The 24,797-nt window shown below is 44.5% G+C and overlaps 1 protein-coding gene across 5 annotated transcripts in view; it reads right to left on the bottom strand.

The window, feature by feature from the left end:
- PPP1R12B (protein phosphatase 1 regulatory subunit 12B) overlaps positions 1-24,797 on the bottom strand; it is a 177,694-nt gene that overhangs the window by 72,425 nt on the left and 80,472 nt on the right. For 3 of the 5 annotated variants that reach the window (XM_084611108.1, XM_084611107.1, XM_084611110.1), the window contains exons 13-14: positions 21,500-21,682; positions 19,876-20,058 (exon numbers count right to left, since the gene is read on the bottom strand). In XM_084611108.1, coding sequence (XP_084467234.1) covers positions 19,876-20,058; positions 21,500-21,682 — 366 coding nt within the window. Of the gene's footprint in view, positions 1-18,011; positions 18,241-19,875; positions 20,059-21,499; positions 21,683-24,797 lie in introns of those variants that run through there. The other 2 variants (XM_084611111.1, XM_084611109.1) reach the window with 2 other exon arrangements.

Below are 24,797 nucleotides of genomic sequence, written 5' to 3' on the forward strand. Positions count from 1 at the left end.
ACAAAGTGAAGGTTGCACACCAAAGCATAAGGACGGTCTAAATCAGTATGATATACATTTTGTACAACCTTAGACAAGTGGAGAGTCTTCTACTCTGCATAGCACTCAGAGGCAGTTAAAGTCATTTATATGAAGAGTACAGTTACAACGTATTAAGTACAACAGAGCAGTAGTGAAATTTAGCCAGCATACATAAATCACGTAACATAGACGATCAAGGTTGGAAGAGACCTCAGGAGGTCATCTAGTCCAACCCCCTGCTCAAAGCAGGACCAACACCAACTAAATCATCCCAGCCAGGGCTTTGTCAAGCTGGGCCTTAAAAACCTCTAAGGCTGGAGATTCCACCACCTCCCTAGGGAACCCATTCCAGTGCTTCACCACCCTCCTAGTGAAATAGTGTTTCCTAATATCCAACCTAGACCTTCCCCACTGCCACTTGAGACCATGGCTCCTTGTTCTGTCATCTGCCACCACTGAGAATAGTCTAGATCCATCCTCTTTGGAACCCCCCTTCAGGTAGTTGAAGGCTGCTATCAAATCCCCCTTCACTCTTCTCTCCTGCAGACTAAATAACCCCAGTTCCCTCAGCCTCTCCTCATAAGTCATGTGCCCCAGCCCCCTAATCATTTTCATTGCCCTCCGCTGGACTCTCTCCAATTTGTCCACATCCCTTCTGTAGTTGGGGGGACCAAAACTGGACACAATACTCCAGGTATGGCCTCACCAGTGCCGAATAGAGGGGAATAATCACTTCCCTCGATCTGCTGGCAATGCTCCTACTAATACAGCCCAATATGCCGTTGGCCTTCTTGGCAACAAGGGCACACTGTTGACTCATATCCAGCTTCTCATCCACTGTAATCCCCAGGTCCTTTGTTTGTAGTTAAGTAGATATGTTAGTTTACTGCTCTGAACTGCACCTAAGGTTTGCTGTGCTGCATGCTGCAGAAACTGTAGGACTTGCTAAATGAGTAAAATACATACCAGTAAGACATCAGTCCCATGGAAAGTCTAAATAAATGAAGATAACTGGACCATTCCAACAAAGTTTGAATAAACATGAAAAATTACAGCATGCTCCACGTTTGTATCCAAGACTTTTCCCTAAACTGTCTAATATACTGCATTTGAGAAACAGGATGTGATCATGTAAATTGAGACAATGCCTGTGTACAAGTGGGTAGAATTAAAAGGACACCAGATGCTGGGGGTGGGATCAACAAGTCTTCTAAAGAGTTGCACCTGTGAGGAGTCTTAATACTGCTGGGAAGCCCTGCCTAAGATGTATGTAGTACTTGAATAATCACCAGGATATCCTGGTGTTAACATATTTGTGATGCATTCATGAGCAGGAAGCTGTGTGTATGGGGTATAGTAGAGGCCCAAAGGGACATCAGGACAGCACATTTTGCAAAGCTTTCCTTTCATCCCCACATTTACAAAGGCTTAGGCCAAGATTTTCTTCAAGTGACTAGAGATTTTGGGTACCCAACATGCAACACCTTGAAGGGGCTTGGTTTCCAGAGGGCGGGTGCTTGGTACCTTCTGGAAATCAGACCCATTTAAGAGGTCTCAGGTTGAACCCCGAAGATTGAGATGCCCCCAAAATCACTAGTGGCTTTTGAAAATGCAGGCCTTCATTTGCACACGTATTTTCCATCACTCATCGCAGAAGTGTTATTTCTGGAGCTCACCTAAAGTTACTGTAAATGTCTGAGAGGGTAACTATTATCAGACATGGCTCAACCACATCATTGCTGTGTAGAGTAGCTATTTCAAAGCTAAAAAGTGAACAACTCCACACTGCTCTTACAGTTTTTTCTTTCAGTGGATGTCTCCCTGAGTCTGTAAATTCAATCAACAAGCAGCACATCTAGTGACGGTTCGGTCGGGTGTTTGCTAGCTAGTAAGTCGGCTACTGTGAAAAGTGATATTTATATATATGTTAATACTACTTTTCACAGCAGATTTGCGCAGCCCCAGCAAGCTGGAGGACAAATTAAGTCCTGGATGAGGTGGTGGGTAGGGAGCACCTTATTTGTGTTTCTATTCTATTTAGGTTCAGTAAAGAACAGAGACAACTGTAGATTATTTTGTCTGCAAAAAAACTCTACATAAATAAATTACAATGATTTGGACATGTGTATGTGCATATTTGTTTGTTTTTCCGAAAGTTAATTAAGTATTTTAGGAAAAATTGTCAGAGTGGCCACCAGCAAGAGTCAGTGGCTGTACTCTGAGGCCACCAAAATTTTTCTTGTGAGAACCCATGCCCTAGATGCAGCCATAGAAGCACTTTAGTGTGAACTTGACACAAAGCTAAGTGCTTCTGGATAGAGTAATGGCTGGAAAGAGGCATATTCTGCAACCAAAGGAACTGTCTCCTGCTGTTTGAGACCTATTGTGTTCAGGGAAACAAGACTTTATGTTCATTCTTTGTATATGAACAGGATTGCACTAAAGAACACACCTGATTCCATCAATTTCTCCTAAAACTGCCAATATTCAGGGTCCTGTGGTTTAACTGTTTGGGTCGAAAGGGCAACAATAAAATGTTGCCTGCAAAGAAGGAAGGGGAGATTCAGGATGGGGCACAGAATGGGCAGCAGTGAAAGTGAGCACACAGACTGGTGAACCCAAAGTACTGGGGGCAGGTCAGCTTGTTAGCCTGTGAGCCCAGTGTCTCCAAGGTGAGAACGTGCCATGGAGAGAAACACCTCCCAAGTGAGACCTAAGCGAAAAGAAACACTGCAGAAGAAACAACATGGTAACCCTTGGGCTACCCAGAGATACTGGAGAGGGAGGCGAATTTGCCTGTGGAATACAGCAGTTTAAGATACTTGGGTTAAAAGTGTTCGTTTCCTCCTTGCTAGCCTGTATTAGCACAAGCATCTTTCAGGGTCCAGCCATCCAAGTCAATGCCTATAGGCATGTAGATGTAGTCCGCCTAGCTATCAGCAGCCCGCCACTTCTGGTGGAAACATCGCCATCCAGCTGAAGAAGGCAGCTGTGTAGCTTGAAAGCTTGTCTTTCACCAACAATTTGGTCCAGTAAAAGATACCACCTCACCCACCTTGTCTGTCTGAAGAATCAGTATTTTATTCTAGTAGTAATGACGAAGGGCCCTTTGCCCTAAGGATATCACGGTTCGTGTGGGTCAAAACTCAGTAACCCTGGAAGTTAAACATTTGTCTTCATTTAACTCCCAGGCTGTCTCTTTCATCACAGGGCATTTGACAACATTCAGCTGGAAAGAGTTATAAACCCAGAGTATGCATTTATCATAAAAACTTAGGCTATGTCTACACGACAGCCGGTGTTGGCATAACTTATGTCACTCAGGGGTGTGAGCGACAAATTACACTGATAAACGCTTGCGTGCACAGCGCTATGTTGGTGGGAGAGCTTCTGCCGCCCACGGAGGTGGTTTCATTTTGCCGACAGGAGAGCTCGGCATGCCATCGGCATAGAGCACCTTCACCAGACTCAGTACAGCTGCACCGCTGCTTGTATAGACATGGCCTTAGTTACAAAGGATCCACACCCTTGTAAAACCCCTCGTTATCCTACCTGTCCATACAAAGACCAATATTCTCACACCAATAATAATACTAAGAATAAATGCATTTTGTGCAGACAATAAGTACATGATTTCCATTCATTTCAACAATGGCACTGCTGCTGACAGAGAAGGGCTATATTTCATGTGGCTCATTCTACCTGGAACTCCCCCAATGTACTGGGCCCACGCCCTCCTTAAATCCCACCTCTCTAGCTCATGACTGACTCTCTGAAATGACCTTAATAGACAGTGTTACAGGATAGCCTAGAGATCTGTTTGTTTTATTTTCTTAGAAGCCAAAGCTGAATTTTGCTTCATGACATCTCTGGCTATGAATAGCATGGGTTACTGAACCCTGAACAGCTACGTAATCTGCAAATGTTCAGCCCATAGATAAAGCCAGCACTTCGAGTTCCTGCTCCTAAAGATACAGTATCACTTCAGAATAATGCAGCAATTTCATGTTAATCTTTTCAGCTAAAAAAGCGGAACAGGAATCTGCCACTTTAGATATTTATAACATTGCTAAGCATCTTCAGGGACTTGTGACAAGGCAGCTAACCCACTATGCTTTTTAATAACCAAGGATTTTTCTTAAATGGCAGCATTTTACAAAATAAATCCATTATCCCTAGAAAGGAACTCTTCTGGTAGGATAGCACAGAGAAAGCATAAACATGTTACCTCCTAATGCAGGCCTGCATAGCAGCTTGAAGGTCAGGACAAGCTTGGAGATTTTAGGAAAGGTGGCGAAATCCTGCAGGATCAGCACTGTCTCCCTTGGAAACTAACGGAAACCTGCACTGTCGCAGCTATCCCCGCAAGCTTGAGGTAGGGAGAGACTTGCCATTTGCTAACAAACGGCCTGCAAGCTTTGCGGGGGAGGCCAGACGCAAGCGCTGCAGGAAACAGCACTGATAACAGTTCCCAAAATACAATCCATTATACAGATACATATTTTATGCAGTAGACAGCAAATCAATAACCAGTCTTACTGGGGAGGAGGCAAAAAGGCTACTCTCCTGATCACACAAAAAAGCAGACAGGGAACGCTCCTATTCTTTGCTTCTTTATTCCACCCTAGCACGAACACATCTCATGCATCAAACTATAAATACTGATTAAATCAGTAGCCACAGAAAGCCATCTGAGGAACATTTAGGGATACCTGACAGGCAGGAGTGAGAGACATGTCAGACTCTGCAAGCACTTTAAGCAGAAAATCAGAAAGGCCTGAGCCTGCCAATGGTGAGTGATTTAATAAGCTGAGGACAAGGGGATAAGATTTCAGGATCTAATACTCTAAGTGTGCCTCAGCTTACTCTAAACAGCTTGTTTGAACAGGCCATACCCTATTTTCAGTACCTGGTGGTTCTGCCTTAACATTAGTTTAGACTGTGGTGAATAGTTAGGCCTGGAAGAATCCGATTTTCTATTGGTAAGTGTTGGTAAATGTTGATTTCACCGTACACACAAGCTGACAAAAATATTTCCACCGGTAATTATCAAAATTTACAGATAGACAAAGTAAAAAAAAATGCTGCTTGGAAACATAAGAGTAAAAATCCAGTGATTTAGATTTCTGAAGTAGGCTCATTACAAATGGACTAGCAAATGAATAGTAACAGGTATGATTTGTTGATTTAAGGATATTTACTTTGTATACTTTGATGTGAGGTTGACAATTTTTGCTTTAACAGTTTATAAAGCTTTAACTTTTTCCTATCTCAAAGTCTACGGTCATTAAATGCCTGACCCCTCATCATTTCCCACACCTGTGAAGTTTATATTTAAAAAAAAGATAAAAATAAAAAAACTGCTTTAAAAATCAATATCTGTTAAACCAATAAAAAACAGAAACTGAACTCTGCCAGTCTATGACTAGTCACCCTGCTTCAGCCTGAATGTGAAAGTCTTAACATAAAAAGGTTTAAATGTTCAAGAGCTGGATGATCTGTTTTGAAGCATGATTAGAAGGGTGACAAAAATAAAGCTGAAATTCTCCATATGCTCAGTTGTACCTGATACAATGAAGGCCTGACCCCCCAAGATCAGAAGGTTCAGAGGACTTGCGATCGGTGTCAGTTCCTTTTCAAACTACAAGTGCTCCTTTATTCTTCCTTTTTTGCTGCAATGCTTACGAAGACTTGGACAACTGTTAGGCAGCTGGTGTGCTGAGCCAGCTGCCTGTCATGCCACCTAGTGTTTTCTCACTGCTTCACTGTGCTCCCCTATCTATCTGTATCCACCTGTTGGCTTTTGTCTTTAGACTGAAGACTCTCTCGGGGTAGAGACTGGCTTTGTTCTGTGTTTGTACAGCTTTGTCCATAACCAGGGCTCCTTGGAGTTACTGCAATACAAATAAGCGCTTTGCTAGGGGACCCAAGTGCTGGCTGTCCATCAGCATCAGGTGCTCCATATTCTTCCAAAGGGATGAGGAAATGAAACAGTGGCATGGAGTCTGGACTAATTCAGGAAAACTCATGAAGACAGCAGGGAGGAAAACAGCAAGGAATTAAAGCTAGTGACTGTTTTGGATAATGCAAAAGGCTAAACCACACTCAGTTAATAATTTGGCTGACACCTTCCCACACACCAATTGTTGACTAAACCCTATAGAGAAACCTGAAAAAATGTGAAGTGAGGGTGCCCCTTAAACAGACTGATTTCTAAAAAAATAAAAAATTTTACATACAGTTTCTGATTGGGCTTGCTTTGTAGTACATCTTAAATTTTAAATATTCTTCAAAAAATGATTGGGAGGGTTTTGGGGGTTATTTTTGGTTCATGTAGAGCTTTTCAGCCAGGGAAAGATTAATTGACTGCAGGGGGAAAAGAATTAAATACACGTAAGTGCTGTCAAGTGCAAGGTAAACAGAAAGAATGGAAATAATTCCCTCCAGTAGCTGTTTAGTTACCTAAGGCGTTAGTTGCAGCTACAGTAGCAGCAAAGTTGTCCAGACAGAGTTAGGATTTTCAAGTTGACTTCCCTTAGAAGTGGCAATGTGATGCCAAAACTACAGGTCCCAACGTGCAAAGCTCAGCTCCAGATGGAGCATTGCATGCTGGGGCTGCGGTCTCCATAGGCTGTACCTTTGTGTGAAAGGAGGGAGCTGTTGCATGAAATGGAGCAGAATGTAAGCCAGGTGTAGCACTCAGCCAGGCACAGCTTGGGTGCCCCCGCCCAGAGAGATTTTGAAGTCTCTCTCACGCTTCTCATCTTAGAGTGAGAGGCATTTCTTGAATGAAAGCAGTGAACGCATATGTCACCTTCCACAAGGTGCAGTGACACAGCAAGCAGGACTGACATTTGAAGAACTTTGACAATAGCTATTTTACCGTAAGGAGAGCAGTTCCTGAAAAAACAAACCAACCCCTGGAAGCCTGAACACTGGAAGAAACGTCTCACCATGAGAAATTGAAACGGAAGGGGGACACAAATGAAATGCTATCAGAGGGGTAAAGGGTGCAACAACAAACCAGGAACAACAATGAATGCCCAGCAGACACTGTTAAGCAGCCCTCTACTGCCACCTTATGGAATTGTGAGATTTCAGAAATGTCTGAATATTTGCAAAAGAAAAGTTAACCAGCAGGTTGGAAGCTTATTTAGTAATATTGGCAATATTTTCTATAACTTGTAACAGATTTATACACACTGGATAGCTAAGACTGTCATCCTTTATCCTACTCAAAGCCTGTAGCTTTATGCTGAAGATACGCAATATTAAATGCTTCAGGGGCTTTTGGGGACAGTAATTCCCACCAAGATGAATGGAAGGGACCTAGTCTTTATTGCTGCAGCTTATGCCAAAATTGGCACACAAAAACTGCAGAGCAGCTAACTTACCTGATTCACCACTCAGCCTGCAGCATTCACCAGCAGATGCTGGGAGTAAAGGCAAATGTAATGAACGGCCCATGTTTTTAAGCTGAAATAGTTCTCAGCTATCCACACTGTATATAGTCTCCGATAAATACACCAATAAGTATTTAGCCTTTGGGGATATTTTTGGAGAGGTGGTATATAAATCAGACACATTTAGAGAAAGAACCCCGAACGGACACCTCACAGACAGACAACCTCACTATCAAGTACATCGAGCAAACAAATGGGACACACCAGTGCCTTTGATTAGTAAGGAAGAGAGGTAAAGGGGAACACTTTGGATGCAAAAAAAATCTAGAAGTGAAAGGCAGTTTTACCTGCTGTTTGTGTCATTCTGTCCTTTATTCCAGTCCCTTCTAAGCAGTTCAGAGAACACTGGAACTACTTAGTTCTCCTGCGCATTCCTCTAGATTCCTGCATGTGCTAGAAAGCCACGGAGAGGACCCTTTAGGTCAGCAGGCCAGCCCACAGCCTGGGCTTATCCGTCCAAATTCCAGTTTCTTCATCGGGAACAAAAATGCAGGATGTGGGTGCCAAATAAAATCCCCACCCTGAACACTGTGGAGCAAAATCAGCCCGGGAGCTGAAAGCCTAGCAGTACACCTGCTTGCTTTCTGTACAGGAAACCAGACTCTCGAGAATAGTGACACCCCACCCCACACCTCGACCTTTCCCAAACACAAATGCAGCCTGATTTCCGATAAAGCAAAGGCAATCTCTCCCTCTGCCAAACTTGGAAAATCAGAGAGCCAAAAGAATTCCTGACCCTCCCACGTCATCCCACCAGCTTTTTATAAAAAGGGACAATTTTATCTGAAAGAGATTAACTGTAAGAACATAGCGGATAAGAGCTTTCAACAGCAGGTGCTGGATGATTACTCACTTTATGTGCAGGGAGACCTTTTAACTTGTTGCTGTCCTTTGCTTACCCAGTGTGCTGCATGAGGAAAAATCTCTCCCTTCTAATTAAGCAGGTATGCCCTAAGCACTCTGTTCAATTAGTGTCTAAGGCCCTGACAAACTTCTACAAGAACTACTGTATAAGGCGGTTCAGGCAATTGAAAAGCTTTAGATCAGACATTTTCAAACTGTGTGGCACGCCCCCTTAAGGGTTCGGGGAGGGTGAGCAGCAAGTCAAGGCGGCTTGTGCAAGCCCCATATGGTGGGGCCCAGGCCAGCCCCAATGGGGGGCAAGGAGGGAGTGCCACCTGCACCCTGACTCCCTTAGCCTGTGGGTCAGTGTCAACATCTGCCGATTTCCACTCCCGGCAGACTCCATCCCCAGAGACCATCGCACGTGCCTTCCCCTACCCTGAAAACCTGAGGGGCTAGAGGAAAGGGGCAGGTAGTAGCCCTGCCCTAGAGGTGCAGCCTGACTGCAAGGTAGAAGCAGCCGGCTGCTGAGGAAGCCTCGGCTGTGCCATTGGTAAGTATCTATGTATTTGAAACTTACAGGTGTAGGTAATTTAATTAAGATTGTGTTAAGGTCTCTTAGGTTTATGAGTAGGCTGTCAAGTGTAATTTTGCATGTGTATTTTTGTCTGGGTTGGTGGGGGCACAACCAAAAATTGTAACTCAAAGAGGGTGGGGATGCTCAGCTCAAAAAGTTTAAAACCCGCTGCTTTAGATTAAATAGTGAGACTTTAAGAATTGGAAGTCCATAGTGTACAGACCATTTGTGTTCAAACTTGCAATCCATGGAAATGATCAAATTAACATATACACAAAACTTAAATATTGAATTGAACCAAAGTTCTTAACATCTGAAACACCCGATAACAGAAAGGCACTCAAATCTTAGTGTGGAGACACTTGTGGTTTATTCTAGTGTCTGTTCTGGATTGACATTCTAAAATAGCACTTGAAAAAACTGATTTTTCTAGTCTAATCCTCTGGAGACCAGATTTCCATGCTGCTTTGCAGGCGGCTCTAGAAAATAACACGAAGGGTTAACAGCCATACCAGGCATCCACACTTATGCGAGAAGAGTCATTGTGTTCTGACTCTGGACAAAAACAAGAATCATGAGGTACAATGGTCTTGCCAAAATCTGCTCTTCTAACAGCACTGACGAAGGAGGCCATGGGTTCAGTTATTAATATAGATTACATAACTTATTTAGCTATCTACATGCTGCTTTAATTAGCAAATGGATCCCTGGAACTCTTTGGAATTAAAGGAAAGGAGGAAAGAGAAGGCATTTGCCAGAGATGTTTACCCAGTGACAGTCAGCTTTCTTTGTTCCCTTGAGAAAAGTCTGAGAGACTAGCACTCTTTTTAAAGAGCAGGGTGTGATGTTAGAATAGGAGGGAGCAAACAATGCCAGGACTTTTTCCCCAAAGCCCTGAAAGACACAGGCCCAACACTGTCATTCACACTGATCCTGTGACTTAGGCCTGGTCTGCACTCGAAAATTAGGTTGGTATAACTATATCACTCAGGGGTGTGAAAAATCCACACCCCTGAGCAATGCAGCTAAACTCCTGGTGTAAATAGTGCTAGGTCAGTTGCAGAATTCTCCTGTCAACCTAGCTACTGCCTCTCGGGGAGGGGTTCTCCCGTCAGCATAGGCAGTGCCTTCACTGAAGCGTTTCAACGCTTGTTCAAAAAAAATAAGGGAAACCAACCATTTTACCATTCGTCTGAAAGTGATTATACACCAACAGCTTGCTCTGTGCAGTCAACACCTTCCCCCATTTTGACGCGTCTTTCATAGGGGAACACTGGAAAGTAAATGATGTTACAAAATAGGAAACTGATTGTAAAACCAGCACCGACTAGCAGGGGAATTAGAGAGGGGCAGGAGCAGTCAACTAAACTACTCCTAATTCTTGCATAAACTGATGAAATTTCAACGTCAGAGATGCCCCTTTAGAATGACTATCACTACCAGGTGCTCAAAGGCCTGGTCTACACTTACAACTTGTACCAGAAGAGCTATGCCCGTTAAAAAGGAAGTCAGGTGTAATCAGCACAGTTGTGCCTGTATAAGCTTTGGTGCAGATGCACTTACACCAGAACTGAAGTGCTTTTGCTGGTACGGCTTGTGTCTCTTGGGGAACTGCGTAAGTAGGGCTTCTGGTTTTGGGGCATTTATTAAATTCATTCAGGGGGGTTATTTTCAGCAATTTGAGTTTTATGAAGATGTCCAAAATTGGGGGGGTTTAGGCCCTCTGTATATACTGTACTGAGTCATGTGTATTAAGTGCACTTGTTACAATAGTATGTACTATAACGAATCACAGAATATCAAGGTTGGAAGGGACCTCAGGAGGTCATCTAGTCCAACCCCCTGCTCAAAGCAGGACCGATCCCCAATTTTTGCCCCAGCTCCCTAAATGGCCCCCTCAAGGATTGAACTCACAACCCTGGGTTTAGCAGGCCAAATTCTCAAACCACTGAGCTACTCCTCCCCCCTCTGTAATGTTCCCTAGATCCCTTTAATGTACCGCTGTTTTAATCAGCACTATGTTAAAGCACACTAGGGAACCTTCAGCGCACACCAGGAGGATCTACATGGACCAATTAACATTCAACACAACAACATGCTTTAGAAATCATAACACCATAGTCCACATTATGCTCTGTGTAGACAAGGTCTTAGATACAAGTAACCAGCTCCTCTTATTTCATTATTATTATTATTATTATTTTTGAATCAGGGTGTTTTATTAGGGTTCATCAGGTAAAGCTGAAACTCAGAAGCCGTATGTGCAAGCCATGCCCTCAGAACCACTTTTATGCTGGCATTAGCGGTGTCGTACCAGGAGGGTTTGCCAGCACAGCTGTCCAGCAAGACTTTTTTGTACTGTAGGCAAGAGGCTTGCCCCCCCCGAATCCTTTCAAGAAATCCTAGGGGAAGCTCATCTCTCTCACCACATGACACTTCACTACAAGAGGTCCACTCCACACACGCTTTTCAGCCAGTCCCTGGAGGGTGTGGCCCCTTATAGCTGAAGGTTTAGCAACCTCATCTGAATCAGCTCTGCTTGATGGAAGGCTTCGGAGAAGTCCAGACCTCTGCAATGCTTGTTCTGGGACCTGACATCTCACAGCAATACCAGATAAATCTAACAGCGAATCAGGACTGCCAAGATCTTCCAGAAAGTCATGTCCATCTACAATGGATATTAGTAACTGGACACAGAACAAGTGGGCTGCATTCAGACTGGTGGGGGTTGAGGAGAACATGGCCACCACTTGTGATGCTCAATGCAAGGTAAGGCTGTGAGGGGTAGTGAGCACCACAGTGAAGGGGCGGACACAGTTCCTTGGGAAAAAGTGATAAAAAAACTGGTAACAGTTGAGAGAAATCATTGTAACAGCAGCAGACGGATGGCCTCTCAGCCGTGTAAAGATCTTTCATGGGCAGTAAGGGTCATCATAGCATCTCAGAAAAACAATCACTTGACCAGTACCATGCCTGCAGCTCTAACAGGAAAAGCTATGGGAGTCCTTACCATCCATGGCAGAGCACAAACCCAGGAGGGGTGATCAATTAGCCTTGCATATGAAGGGGAAGGACTTAGATGTGAGATTTTTATATACTGCTTCCATAAACCTGCAATCCATGCCTTTTAGAGAATTTTATTTACACAGTTTGGCCTAGACTGGACAAAGATTTTACAATAGGGAGCAATCCTGCATTAGCAGGAAATAATTTAGGCAGCCTGACAGGTGTTCTCCATCTCCAACTTCTCTAATTCCATAAAAAATCAGCTGGCAAAAGTACTAGCCGCACAGGAGGCAGGGCATCTTTCCAACTAGTAGGCTCAGCCACAGACTGCAGCAGCAGAATTAAGGGGACACTACCATATACCTGTATCTAAAATCAGCTATCTTACAGGACACGGGTAGCGGTTTGGTACAGCACATTCCAACTGCATAGGATAATCCTCACATGGATTTGTGAGCTTTTAAAGGAAAGATGCAGGGTTTGTGATGCATTTGCCAATTGCAACGTTTTGGTAGCCAGAAGAACCAGGTGGCAAAGACACAGCGAGAGACAGCAGAGCAAGCCAGCATTCAAGACAGAGGGGTGCCACCTGAGCAGAGACAGAAGAGCATCCCAGACCACTTGTCTAGTCATTCCTCCTAAACCTAACAAAGTGTTTCACTTTAATCTTTTGACTTCAGAGAGTCTAAGGCAGTACCTTGTGGAGGTATCTCCCTGTTCTAATATTATCCAGGGGGCTTGTTTACATGTTATTGTTGCTAAGAGGAACGTGGAGCTTTGGAAACACTGTACCAGACTAGAATGCTACTGCAACAGCTGCCATTGGGAGCTGAAATCCATATAATGCTTCCCTGACAACTGTTTGCCATTTTCCGTTTTTAACAAACCGGTTTCTTTGCCAATCAGTGCTTTTCCACTGAGGTGACCCCACCAGCTTCTGCCATTCCCAAACCCTAGTTCAAAACCTGCAAGCAGTAACTATTCTGGTATCCCCGCTGTCACAAAACTCCACGTTATTAACAAATGAGGCAGCTTGAACCTACTGGTGCAATGCTGCGTCTGAATATGCAGCGAGTGGAGATGGGGCTAGGATTTGGGGGTTTCTCTTCTTTATAGTTAACAGATTTAAAAGATGGCTCACAAATAAAAATGCAAGACACCTAAAAGGACCCAACATTTGTGTGTACTGGTTTTGCAATAAAATTAACTTTTTAGTCTTGACTGTCTAATTCCAATCACTCAGATATCTTGGCAGATTTATCTCCCCAACGGCACTGCCTCCTGTCAAATCAGCACAGTGCACTTTGACCAGTCTCCACAATATCCCACAATGGAGTATTCACAGTAATGACAGCATTACAAAGCACTCTATGCAAGCTAATGGGGATGAACTTGAAGGCTGTGTAGCTGCAATTGACTATGGTTAAGTTTCCATTCAGATAAAATTCATTTAACATGGTCTAGCCAGTTGGTGCCTAACTCCCACCTAAGGGCAGGGTCCAGCTCACTCAACAGATCAGTCTGGCCACTGAGACAGGTTCAGATTTTACAAACTGCAAGTTCTCATTTTTTCCGCCAAACATAAGCTTCAGCCCTTATTGTTGCAAAGAAAAGTCTAAATATGAACTGATGGGATATGGGCTTAGATAGTCTACAGTATCTGAAAGAAGGGCCACGGTCCCCTTTCATCAAAACATGGCATTAATTCTGAAGCCTAGTGATAACATGTGACCTTAAGAAACCCTCAATGCTAGCTGGCAAAGTGTTCACTGTTCTACCACAGTACCTCTTATCAGGCCTAAAACTCACTATACCTGAACACTTTGCTATCATATTATCTATTTATAAAGAGTATCATGTGAGATCTTAAACGAAAGCCAGGATCATACTGGTCATTAATACTGTTGTAAATACTGATTATATTTTAGAAGTTATGACTATATACTGAAAATATTCCTTATAGTTTGTAATCCATCTGTTATTCCCCAGCAGAAGTGAAAAGCTGGTTTTGCCAGGCAAAGGGATGTATGTTCACATGTCTACCTAGATTCATATGTAGATTAAGCATTGTAAACCAAACAAAACGAGAGTTACATCTGCATTTCAAGTCAACAGGAAGATGTGAAGGCACCTTGGAGTCAGCACCTCAGGACGGAACGATGGTGGGATGGGGAGGTTTATCCTGACTCAGGGTCAAAACAATATAAGGAGATTAACAAAAAAAGCCATCGTGGTATTCATTTACTGAGGAAATTCCTTGAAGAGTGTGGCATATACTCATGAACACTTGGATCATGGTTTCGACTGAAAACTAGCAGCTCTGTCAAAAACTGAATCCTTGGGAGAAAATCTACTTCATAAAAGAAGAAAGGTAACCATCAATAAGTGTAGACCTCGGACAGCATTTTACATTTTGTTTTATACAGGTAACCATTCTGTTTCCAATATTCTTACTATTTATTTGAAGCTTTGAATCTTTGTTCTTGGTTAATAAACGTATTTATGTTTTTATTATAGATACATCTCAGTGCTGTGGTGTTAAATAAAAGTGCAACTCCTCAGCTGAATCAAAGAAGCTGATGTATATACTGTTCCTGTTGGGGACAGCAAACATGTCCATTTCTGAGTGTCCAGTCGTGGGCTGAACACTGCAGGAGATGTTTTCAGAGGGGCCTGGGGTATACCTTTTGTTACCTATAAGAAAGTAAGGGCTGGCAGAGCCCAGAGGAGATTGTCTGGATGGCTAGCAGACCAGTATTATCAGGAAACTGACTACAGTTAAGCACAACCAAGTCGAGGTCTCTCACTGAGGCAAGGAGTAACTAAGTCCTGGGCGGCATGAAGAACCAACACACTGGCCACACTGACAGGATTTATACACAATTTGCTGGTTTGCTAGAGATCACACTCCCAAGCACTGGTAAATTAGACAGATTCACAAGTGAGAAAGTTGAGAATAGAAAAGGAGAGGTTACAGTTTTTTTCTGTTTGTTTTGGGAAATGGAAATAGAGCAAAGGAAAGGATCAGGGAACAGAACAGCAGAAAAGGCAGGATGAGCAAAGAAGTATATGCTAAGCCCGGGGCAGGCAAACTACAGCCCAGGGGCTGCATCCAGCCCTCCTGACGTTTTAATCTGGCCCTCGAGCTCCCGCCGGGGAGCAGGGTCCGCAACTTGCCCCACTCCGTGCAGCTCCTGGAAGCAGCGGCACATCCCCACTCCGGTTCCTACACATAGAGGCAGCCAGGGGGATCCACATGCTGCCCCCGCCAATGGGAACTGCGGGGACAGAGCCTGCAGACAGGGCAGTACGCAGAGCCGTCCAGCTGTGCCTCTGCGTGGGGGGGGACGGGACACATGCCACTGCTTCTGGGGGCTGCTTGAGGTAAGCGCCGCCCAGAGCCTGCACCCCTGACCTCCTCCCGCGCACCAACCCCCTCCCCCAGCCCTGATCCCCCTACCGCCCTCCAAACCCCTTGGTCCCAGCCCGGAGCACACTTCCGCAACCTGAATTCCTCATTTCTGGCCCCACCCCAGAGCCCACACCCCAACCCCTAATTTTGTGAGAGTTCATGGCCCACCATATAATTTCCATACCTAGATGTGGCCCTCGGGCCAAAAAGTTTGCCCACCCCTGTGGTGAGCCCACCAGAAGGCAGTTAGAGTTGAATGCAGATTATCTTTTTTCCTGCAGAAAACGGTGAAAAGAGGATTTGAAAACGCTCCTCATGGACTATGACAGGCACCATGAAGGGCAGCCAAGTTCCCCGAGGACCCAGAAGCTGCAGAGCTGGGTAGAAACCAACTTTCAAGCCTACAACTGAATCCAGAATGGCTACAGCTGAAGAGAATAAAACCGCAGCTGGAAACCTTTCAGCTCAAACCAGAGCAAGGTGAGAAAGAAGCAATGCCAGCATGAGATCAATATATGGGAACTAAAGGAGGAGGCCCTTCAAGCAGTGGGTGACACTCTTTCCCCCCCTCCACCCCAGTCACCCAGGCAAGACAAACTGTACTGAAGAATATCTCACCACTGTTGAAAGAATGTGGACTGCATACTATTCTGGAAAACAAGAGGGTGCCCACACTTGATCCAAACTCTTGGGGAGTGCATTACCAGTATTTAATGAGATGGACATCAAACAGACTCTGAAATACCCAGAATTTTAAAAAGCTGTGTTGCAAAGGTTTCCAATCACCCCCGAAGTGTATAGGTTAAGATTCAGGAATCCCAAAAAGCATAGCAAGATAAGTCAGAGAATGTGTGTATAGAATATGTGATGCAATGAAAAAATGGGTAAAGGGACAGAGAATTGTGACCAGTTATTTGAACTTTTTGCACTCTTTCCTGAACAATATACTCTCAGGAGATCAGAGAACCATTTGGGATAAATCCTTAGGCACTGTACAATAGGAATCAGCAAGATCCACAACCTATGTACAGACCAGGTCATCCAGTGAGTAAAAACCACCGATGGAAGCACAAAAGCCTGGGGCATAGGAGGGGCCCAAGCTCCACAACCCCAGAACTGATCCCCTTTGCATAATCACAGTTACAAGTCTCTATCACAGGAAGATGGTCCAAGAAAGTGTTACTCATATGGCTCCACTGAGCACATGACAAGAGACTGCCCTATGCTGGGGAATCCCAGTACCAGCCCAGGTCAGCAACTACCTTAGACTCGGGCCTTATAGGGGTGCCTGAAGAGATGCTCGTGAACTCTGTACAGTCTGATTCATTGGGAGGCTGATAAAAAGTTAAAGGTGCCAAGGTGACTGGCAAGGCATGCCAAGCTTGGAGAGAGACTAACGCCCAGATTTCTTTGGTCAGAAAAGACCTGGTTAGGGAAACAGATATGCTCCCTGGGGAAAATGTAAAACCCCTTGCACTGGGAAAGTCTGAAACAAACACTGGTCTGTTAGCTAAAATGGGAAAGTCTAAACGGTACTTTAAGGGCTTTGCTACACTTGCAAGTTACAGCACAATAAAGGAGCGCTGAGCACACTAGCTCACTACCCATCCACACTGGCAAGGCACGTAGAGCGCTCTGACTCCGCGGCTAGAGCACGGCTGGTCTCCACCTCAGCAAGTGGAATAACGTTTGCTGCACCCCCGCCGGAGCGCCGCAGCGTCAGTGTGAACGAGGTGTTGCATTACTGCGCTCTGATCACCTCCGGAAACGTCAAATAATCCCCTTAAGTCAAGTGGCCACTCTTGTCATTGATTTTGAATCGCTGCAGGAATGCGGATAGGCCCTCTGAAAGCTCCGTTTCTGACAGCCGGCTACTTATCTGCTCCGAGACAAAGCAAGCCATTATGGAATGGGGGGGGTGGGGGAGGGAGGGTGTGTGTGTGTGTGTGTCAGAGAGAGAGAGGGGTGGCAGGGGGGAAGGGGATCTGCTGCTGTCTGAACTTACAAGACAGCATGCTCACATGCTCTCAGCCCCCCAAAAACCCACTCTCCAACACATACACACAACATACTCTCTGTCATACTCCCCTCCTTCCCTCACTTGAAAAGCACGGTGCAGTCACTTGCATGCTGGGATAGCTGCCCACAATGCACCGCTCCCAATGCCGCTGCAAGTGCCGCAAATGTGGCCATGCCAGTGCGCTTGAAGCTGTCAGCGTGGACAGACTGCAGCGCTTTCCCTACTGTGCTCTCCGAAGGCTGGTTTAACTCAGAGCGCTCTACATCTGCAAGTGTCGCCATGCCCTATATGTTGGTATACTGGATAGCATTCCAGAAGATGTGCTAATTGCTAAGGATATCCTGTTTGTTCAAAGTGGTTAATATAACAACTGCTAGGGTAGAGGGGAAAAGCCAGGCTCAAAATTTTATCTATCATGTATGGACCTCATATCTACTCCCAGATTTGGAAGGTCCTTTAATCTGGCCAATTCTGCTCTTTGAATCACAAGCTCCACACTGTACGTATAGAATTCAACTTCCCTGAACCTAAGAGGATCGAACTCAAACTGGAAGTACTCAAATCCCTCAGGAGAATGGAAGCTGTGCCGTTAGTGAATACATCGTTAGCCAAAAGGAGGCGCAGAAAAGTGCAATTGCAATAGTTTATTTTAATTGCAAATGCCAAGATTATAGTTCAATGCTAGAAAGGAAAAAAAATGCTCCAAAGAGAACCAGGAACCTGATGTATGTTGTGGGGCTCGCGTCTCCTGTAAGGAGTCTAGAGCCTCTATGTCATTGCAGTACCACAGACCGGTAGAGCTCGGAGCACCTCCACAGCCCTGTCGCAGAAGCCACGGAGGAACTGATGGCTTAAGAGTGGAAGTGCCTTCTGCCTCCCCTTCTCAGATTGACTGCAGCTGAAGCAAAGAGCAGGAGGAGGAAGAGGTTACTACTAGCTCTCTCATTGATGCTCCTGTGGCTGAACACAGAATGGGTGGCACTATGAATTGATACACTGAGCCCTATGTGGATAAAAAAATGTGGATCTACATCCGATCAGCACCTGCCAGGAACAACCCACAATGCGACCCGTGATCCACTAACCATCTTTTACCTATATCCGCACCTGCGGCAGCAAGCCATCTCACAAAGGCTGGGGGGCTGGAGGGGAAGGAAGTGAGTGGGGGTGGTCTTGCAGGGAAGAGGCAGCGTGAGGGTGGGGACTGCAGGTAAGGGGCAGGGTCGTGAGGAGAAGGGACAGCATGGAGGGGCATCACATGCTGCTCCCGGGGGCTCGCAAGTGACGGCAGCAGCAGTGCCTGTTGCATCAAAGTGGAGCGGAGGGGTGGGAGTGCTGGAGCCTCAGCTGCTCCAATCCTCGTGGCCGGGGGCGAGCCCTGCTGCTCAGGAGCCAGCGGGCTGGGCCTGGGAGTGTGGCCAGTGCTACCGGGCTGGGCCATGGTGGGGACACTGGCACTGCCCGAGGGGCCTGAGCTACTGGACAGGAAGCAACATGGAGAGCAGGTGCTGGACAGCCCCGACTCCAACCTGCCGCCCAGCCCTAGCAACTGGCCCCGAGCACGCTGTGCCTCCCGGGCTACCCCAGCCGGACGCTGCGGGCCAGGCGCCGCCAGTGAGTAGAACCCTGCACGGTTGTATCCGCATCCGATCCACTATCCGCAAAAATTGTCCAAGGATGTGAAGCAGATATCTACGGATTTGCAGGGCTTTAGTGATACAGACTGTGGTAAACAATCTAACAATTTCCATTATAATCCTTTCCCCTCCTTCATTTTTGAGCCAAGCACAGAGTTCCCCACTCAGGAGGGCTGGGAATTTGAAGGGAAAGAGTTATGCTTTAGCTTACAAGAGTCTAGTTGCTTTAAACATTCTTCTCCCATTGACAGTAACTAGTCAAAACCAGGCTGCTAATTAGAAATATGCAAATCAGCATTGTGCCTTTTTTATTAATATTTACTTGACCCTGATGCCACCGTAAGACTGTCCTGGCACATTTCACCTGTTTGCCTGAAGGAATAGTGCTAATTTGATGCTCTGCACTTCCCTTTTTAAAGAAAATCTTCCCTTGCACCTGAAACTGACTACCCCAGCCTAATTTCCTGCCAATCTTAAAGCAATTCCATGAAAAGGAAAATGGCAACAGCAGCCTCATGCTTGCAGCAGTTTTTTTAAAACGCAGCTACTCTTAGAGCACAACCGACTGTCTAGCGACCGTACCAAAATTCAGCTTCTGCTTAGTTATTCCCTTTCCTTCTCCTCCCACGCCCAGGTCTAGATTGTTGTGATTATAGCTGTAGGTTGTTATTGCTGTTTGTTTTGTGGAACGAACATGTCTTAGACCACAGTTCACTGTAGAGATGTGTCCACACCACACAACATCCCTGCAATTGGCATCAGCGTTTGTCTTTGCAGAAAGGCCTAAGACACTGAAATCTTCTAACTAACACCAAGCACCACCCAGAAAGAATGATTCTATAAATTCTTATCTGTCCACACCACAGATGAAGTGCCCCATCATTCTGATCACTAACCTTCTTCGCTCCCTGGCTTCTCCATTTGAGTCTGTTCCAGTAGTTGACGTGGCGTTGGCAGACGTAACACCGTTGGCAGTGCTGAGTACAGTGCGATTTGTGATTACACCTAGTGGAGTGCTAGCAGAGATGTTCTCTGTATTTTTCTCTACAGTAGAGTCAGTTTGTTTCCAGTATGGGGCTCTGAAACATACAACACATAATGGGATACAAAGCAAGTGAACTCGATTGGCTTAGAGACCCAATACCTTCAAGGAAACATTAGAAGGTATGAACAACTTTTCCCAATTCTCTGAATACAATGGCATGATGAAATGTCAAAAGAATGGCATTTTTAAGGATGTCTAGAAGGATAAACAGTAGGAGGAAATATTCCTGACTTCACTGCTGATAGTTTTAGAAGTGACTGGAAAATCTGAGGGAATTTAATTGGTCAATAAGCAGGAGGAGGGATGGTCTCAAAGCTCCTGCAATTCAAAAACAAAACCTCAGTGGCACTAGAAATTACACATGCTGTAAAGAAGAGCTACCTAGAAAAATAAGGATGCATGGTTAACCGTAAGTCAGGAAGTGACCTGTTTTCTATAAAACCATGTTGACTAGTATTGATTATTTCCCCCCTCCTTTAATTCTTTATTATTTGAATCCTTGTATCATTTCCATTATTTTGCCCAGGACTGATGTCAGGATAACTTGCCTATAATTACACTGGCTCATGTTAGGAGAACGAGAACCCTTACACCTGTTAAAAACAGGAAATTCCAAGACAGTTGTTTTTCCAAACAAAATAGCCCTAATTTTAAACGTGGTTCTCTGTAGTGCCTAGGAAAGCCAATTATGCTTATGAAGCAACAGGCAGCACCGTTCCTTTCAAAAAGACAAAGCAAGCAAGCAAGCAATGCTATTTCTGTTATAAACAGCACAGAAAGGTATCACTACAGAACAAAACCAAGGTGGAATAAACCCAAGGTCAGATGCAGGAGACAGCCCAAGGGTTTGGAAGGCTGGACCAAATGCAAGAGGGCATCACTCACCTGAAGTTTCAAAAACAAAAGGAGAAAAAGCTTCCCTTCTTTAGTGTATCTGCACAACATGCCTTAGGTGCGCACGTACCCAGGATTCATCACCAATTGGTCTGCTGGTTAGATCATTAGCTTCCCTGGCTTGGGCCCGGTATGGATGGCTAGTGCAACATGATTGGGGGGGGGGGGGGGGGGGGATAGCTCAGTGGTTTCAGCATTGGCCTGCTAAACCCAGGGTTACGAGTTCAATCCTTGATGGGGCCATTTAGGGATCTGGGGCAAAAATTGGGGATTGGTCCTGCTTTGAGCAGGGGGTTGAACTAGACGACCTCCTGAGGTCCCTTCCAACCCTGATATTCTATGATTCTAAGTGAGAAATCTAAGGTTGTGTATGCAGTCTTAACGGTATGCATTGTTAACACACAATATATGCACTTTTTCAACTGAAATGCCTCATCAGCACCCACTGTTCAGGAGCTCATCATATCACGGAATGATTTCCGACTAGTTTAGAATTCAGAACCTCCAACCGCAGAACTGTGTGTGTCCGTTAAGGACATGAGCATTCTACAGTGTTCTCTGAATGAGCCCAGAGCCCTTACCTGGTATACTGGCGGATTGATGCAGTAGTGTTCGCACTAAGAGATGTAGGACAGGAAGAGGCGGGTTGCCACTGGGTGCCCAATGAGGTAGATGAACCAATGGTAGTGGGTGAGGTAGCAGATGTATTACGATTGGCTGAAATGTAGGGACTGTTGAGGTCACTACTTCTACCAAATGAAGCACTGTAAAACATCACAAGATCACTCCCTTCAGCGCATGGTTAACCAGTGGCTGACCATCACAGGCCCTTAGGTGAATTGGAGGGGGAATATTTAAATCTCAGAAAAATGAATGCAAGAGACATTAGACCATGAAGAGGGCACCAAAGAGAACACTCTGGACATATATCAATGATGCAACAATGGCTCTGCTTTGTAAGTCTAGGGGAGAGAATAAGGGGATGGAAGTGAATCAGGGAAGTTCAGAGAACAGGCAAAACCAAGGAAAATCCTGCTCCCACCTGAAGCAGCACCACCAGTAGGGTTCTCAAGCATTGGGGAAAGGTGGAGACAATAACAGAGGATCAAGTCACTTAACCCAAGGAAGGTATATATAGACATAAGCAGAAGTTGCCTGACCCTGTTTCCAGTTGTTTAGAAGTTTGCCAAACTTATTTAAGTTTGGGCTAAAATTTTCATGCAGGGTATCTGCCTGAGACTGGATATTTTTGGAACATTTCAGCCAAAATGGTTCAACCATATGCTAGAATGATGTTAGGGAATTATGTTAAAAAATTCTTACAACTATTTCACTGAGAATCTCTAGCACCTCTGTGCTTTGAAGCAGGGACTTGACATTTGACAAGGAGGTGGACTATGTCAGGGACGTCCCTTCTGCTGTTCAAGAAAATCCACCCAAATTTGGCTAAGTTACAAGCTTCTGAAAAAAGACAGTTTGCACATGAGCACTAGTGTCATGGAGCTTTGCAGCTAAAAATCTCTGAAGATTCCACCCTCACTGAGCTCCTCCCAGCTCATGTGGCTGAACTGCACACGTATCATCCTCATAAAACTACTGAGCATCATAGAATATCAGGGTTGGAAGGGACCTCAGGAGGTCATCTAGTCCAACCTCCTGCTCAAAACAGGACCAATCCCCAACTACATCATCCCAGCCAGGGCTTTGTCAAGCCTAACCTTAAAAACCTCTAAGGAGATTCCACCACCTCCCTAGTTAACCCATTCAGTGCTTCACCACCCTTCTAGTGAAAAAGTTTTTCATAATATCCATCATGCTCCAGGCCAGGACTACATAGCTGCTGAAGTCTACTGAGCATGTACAAAATGGGATTTTTCCAAAGACTTCTAATTTGGGTAGATTTTCTCAGGAACAGCAAGAGGCATATCCCCAACACAAAGGCCAGCTGAGTCGATGCTGCAAAGCATGGGGATACTAAAGCTTAGTGAAACTGTAAATTTTTTCTAACATGGACAAAACATATTTCTCTAGTCTCATGCTCAGAAACAGCTAAAAGTTTAAAAAAGAAATCATCCAGAAGGCAGATACCTTACATGCAAAATTTCAGCCCATATGCTAAACTTTAATCAAAGTTATTAGGAAATATATAATATAAGGAAGTGGTGGTCAACTTTAAGCAGGAGACACTGCTGGCTTTGCCTGTAATAAATTTGACCCTTCCCCTTCATTTTGTGCAAGACAATATCAGACAATTTGAGATGAAACCTGAAACTGACCTGGTTTTTCAACTGTACATGGAATACTATGTTCACATCTGGAATAGAAGTCCAGAGACTCGCAATGAAAGTGATTAATGGGAAGCCTTTCATGCAACAATCGACTGAAATGATCAGGACTGTGTAGATCTCTCATTCCTTCTCTAAAGTAAAGAATGGTATAGACAGAGGTGTTGGGACACTTCTATTTACCCTCAATACAAGAACAAGGGGACATTCAATTAAACTCACAACAACATATTTAAAACTGATCAAACCTGTACAACACGTTCAAAAGCCAAGCCTGGGAGCTTAAACTCGTAACTTTGCTAGACACTAAAAATCACGGTCATAATAAAGACACTGGATTTATTGAAAGCTGGTCTCTCACCAACAGAAGTTGGTCCAATAAAATATATTACCTCACCCACTTTGTGTCTCATGCATAATGAAAATATGTTCAATTATATTACATGGGGCAAACCCCTTCTATATTTTTGTCCTAAGTAGGAGAGCCTAGGGAGGAGTAGGAAGAAGCTGATCATATGAGTAGGTTATTCCATTTTGGAGCATCTGGCATCTTCCTCTGAAGTATCATGTTGCTGTCAAAGGATGCTAGACTTGTTTGATTTGCGATGTCAATTTCTTGCATGTTTTAGCATCAGCAAGTGACCTGAACTAGACCTTTAAGGCCAGTCTATGCTCAGAAATGGAAGTGTTATGGTTGGTTGTCAGCAAAGGGCGCTGAGAATTGTTTCACCACTGTTGTGCGCACACAGGAAGGGTTGGGGGGGCAGGTGGGGAAAGGGAATGACACTTTCAGCATCACTGTGTATGGGAAATGCAGAGCCTAAGAAGAAACTAAGGTCTCAACATGGAGCAGCCTTGTATTCCTCATTAAGCCATACAGAAAAATTGTGGATATTTTTTCCCTTAACTACATTAAAGTATCGCACGTCCATTTTAAAGGCCCGTCCTACGACAGAAGGAATTGATTTTACAGTCCTTTTTAGAGACTTTTTAGTACCAGGAAGTCAAGCTTCTAGTGACAAAATGTTACCTTATGTGAAGGACAATTAGATTCCGCTCCTCATGCTACACACTGGTGTATGAGACTAGAGTCTTTCACGATCTATATGTCTAACATTTCATACATGATCTATACATAATTAGCATTTGTTTCTCTGTACTTTCAATGGAAGGGTGTTTGCGACTACTATACAAACTGATCACAAGTTCACTCTTAGTGCATAAGATGCACAAGTTATCACCTTGTTTTTTGTAGCCACATATAGCTGCAAATTATTCCTACTATGTGAAGGTATTCTCCCTTCATATGAATGCTTAAATGAGGCCTTTCATAGGAAATAACTTGACTGTGTGCAATTCCAAAAGTGGTCAGTACCAGCTTCAGCTAGTGCCTCCAAGTTTAATCATGGCACCATGGGGCGGGTTGGGTAAATATTACTTGTAAATCTGATTTTGGATTAGCTGAGGCACAAAGGAAGAAAGTTGTAAAATCCCAGCAGAATTGAGGTTGTTCAGTAACATTACTGACCTGAACCATGTCAGCTAAAGTGACAGCATCTATGTTATGTCTAAGAGACAATCTGGCTGCAGAGGT

The sequence above is a fragment of the Lepidochelys olivacea genome (assembly GCF_965140295.1).
Source record: "Lepidochelys olivacea isolate rLepOli2 genome assembly, chromosome: 21".
Lineage (NCBI taxonomy): Eukaryota > Metazoa > Chordata > Testudines > Cheloniidae > Lepidochelys > Lepidochelys olivacea.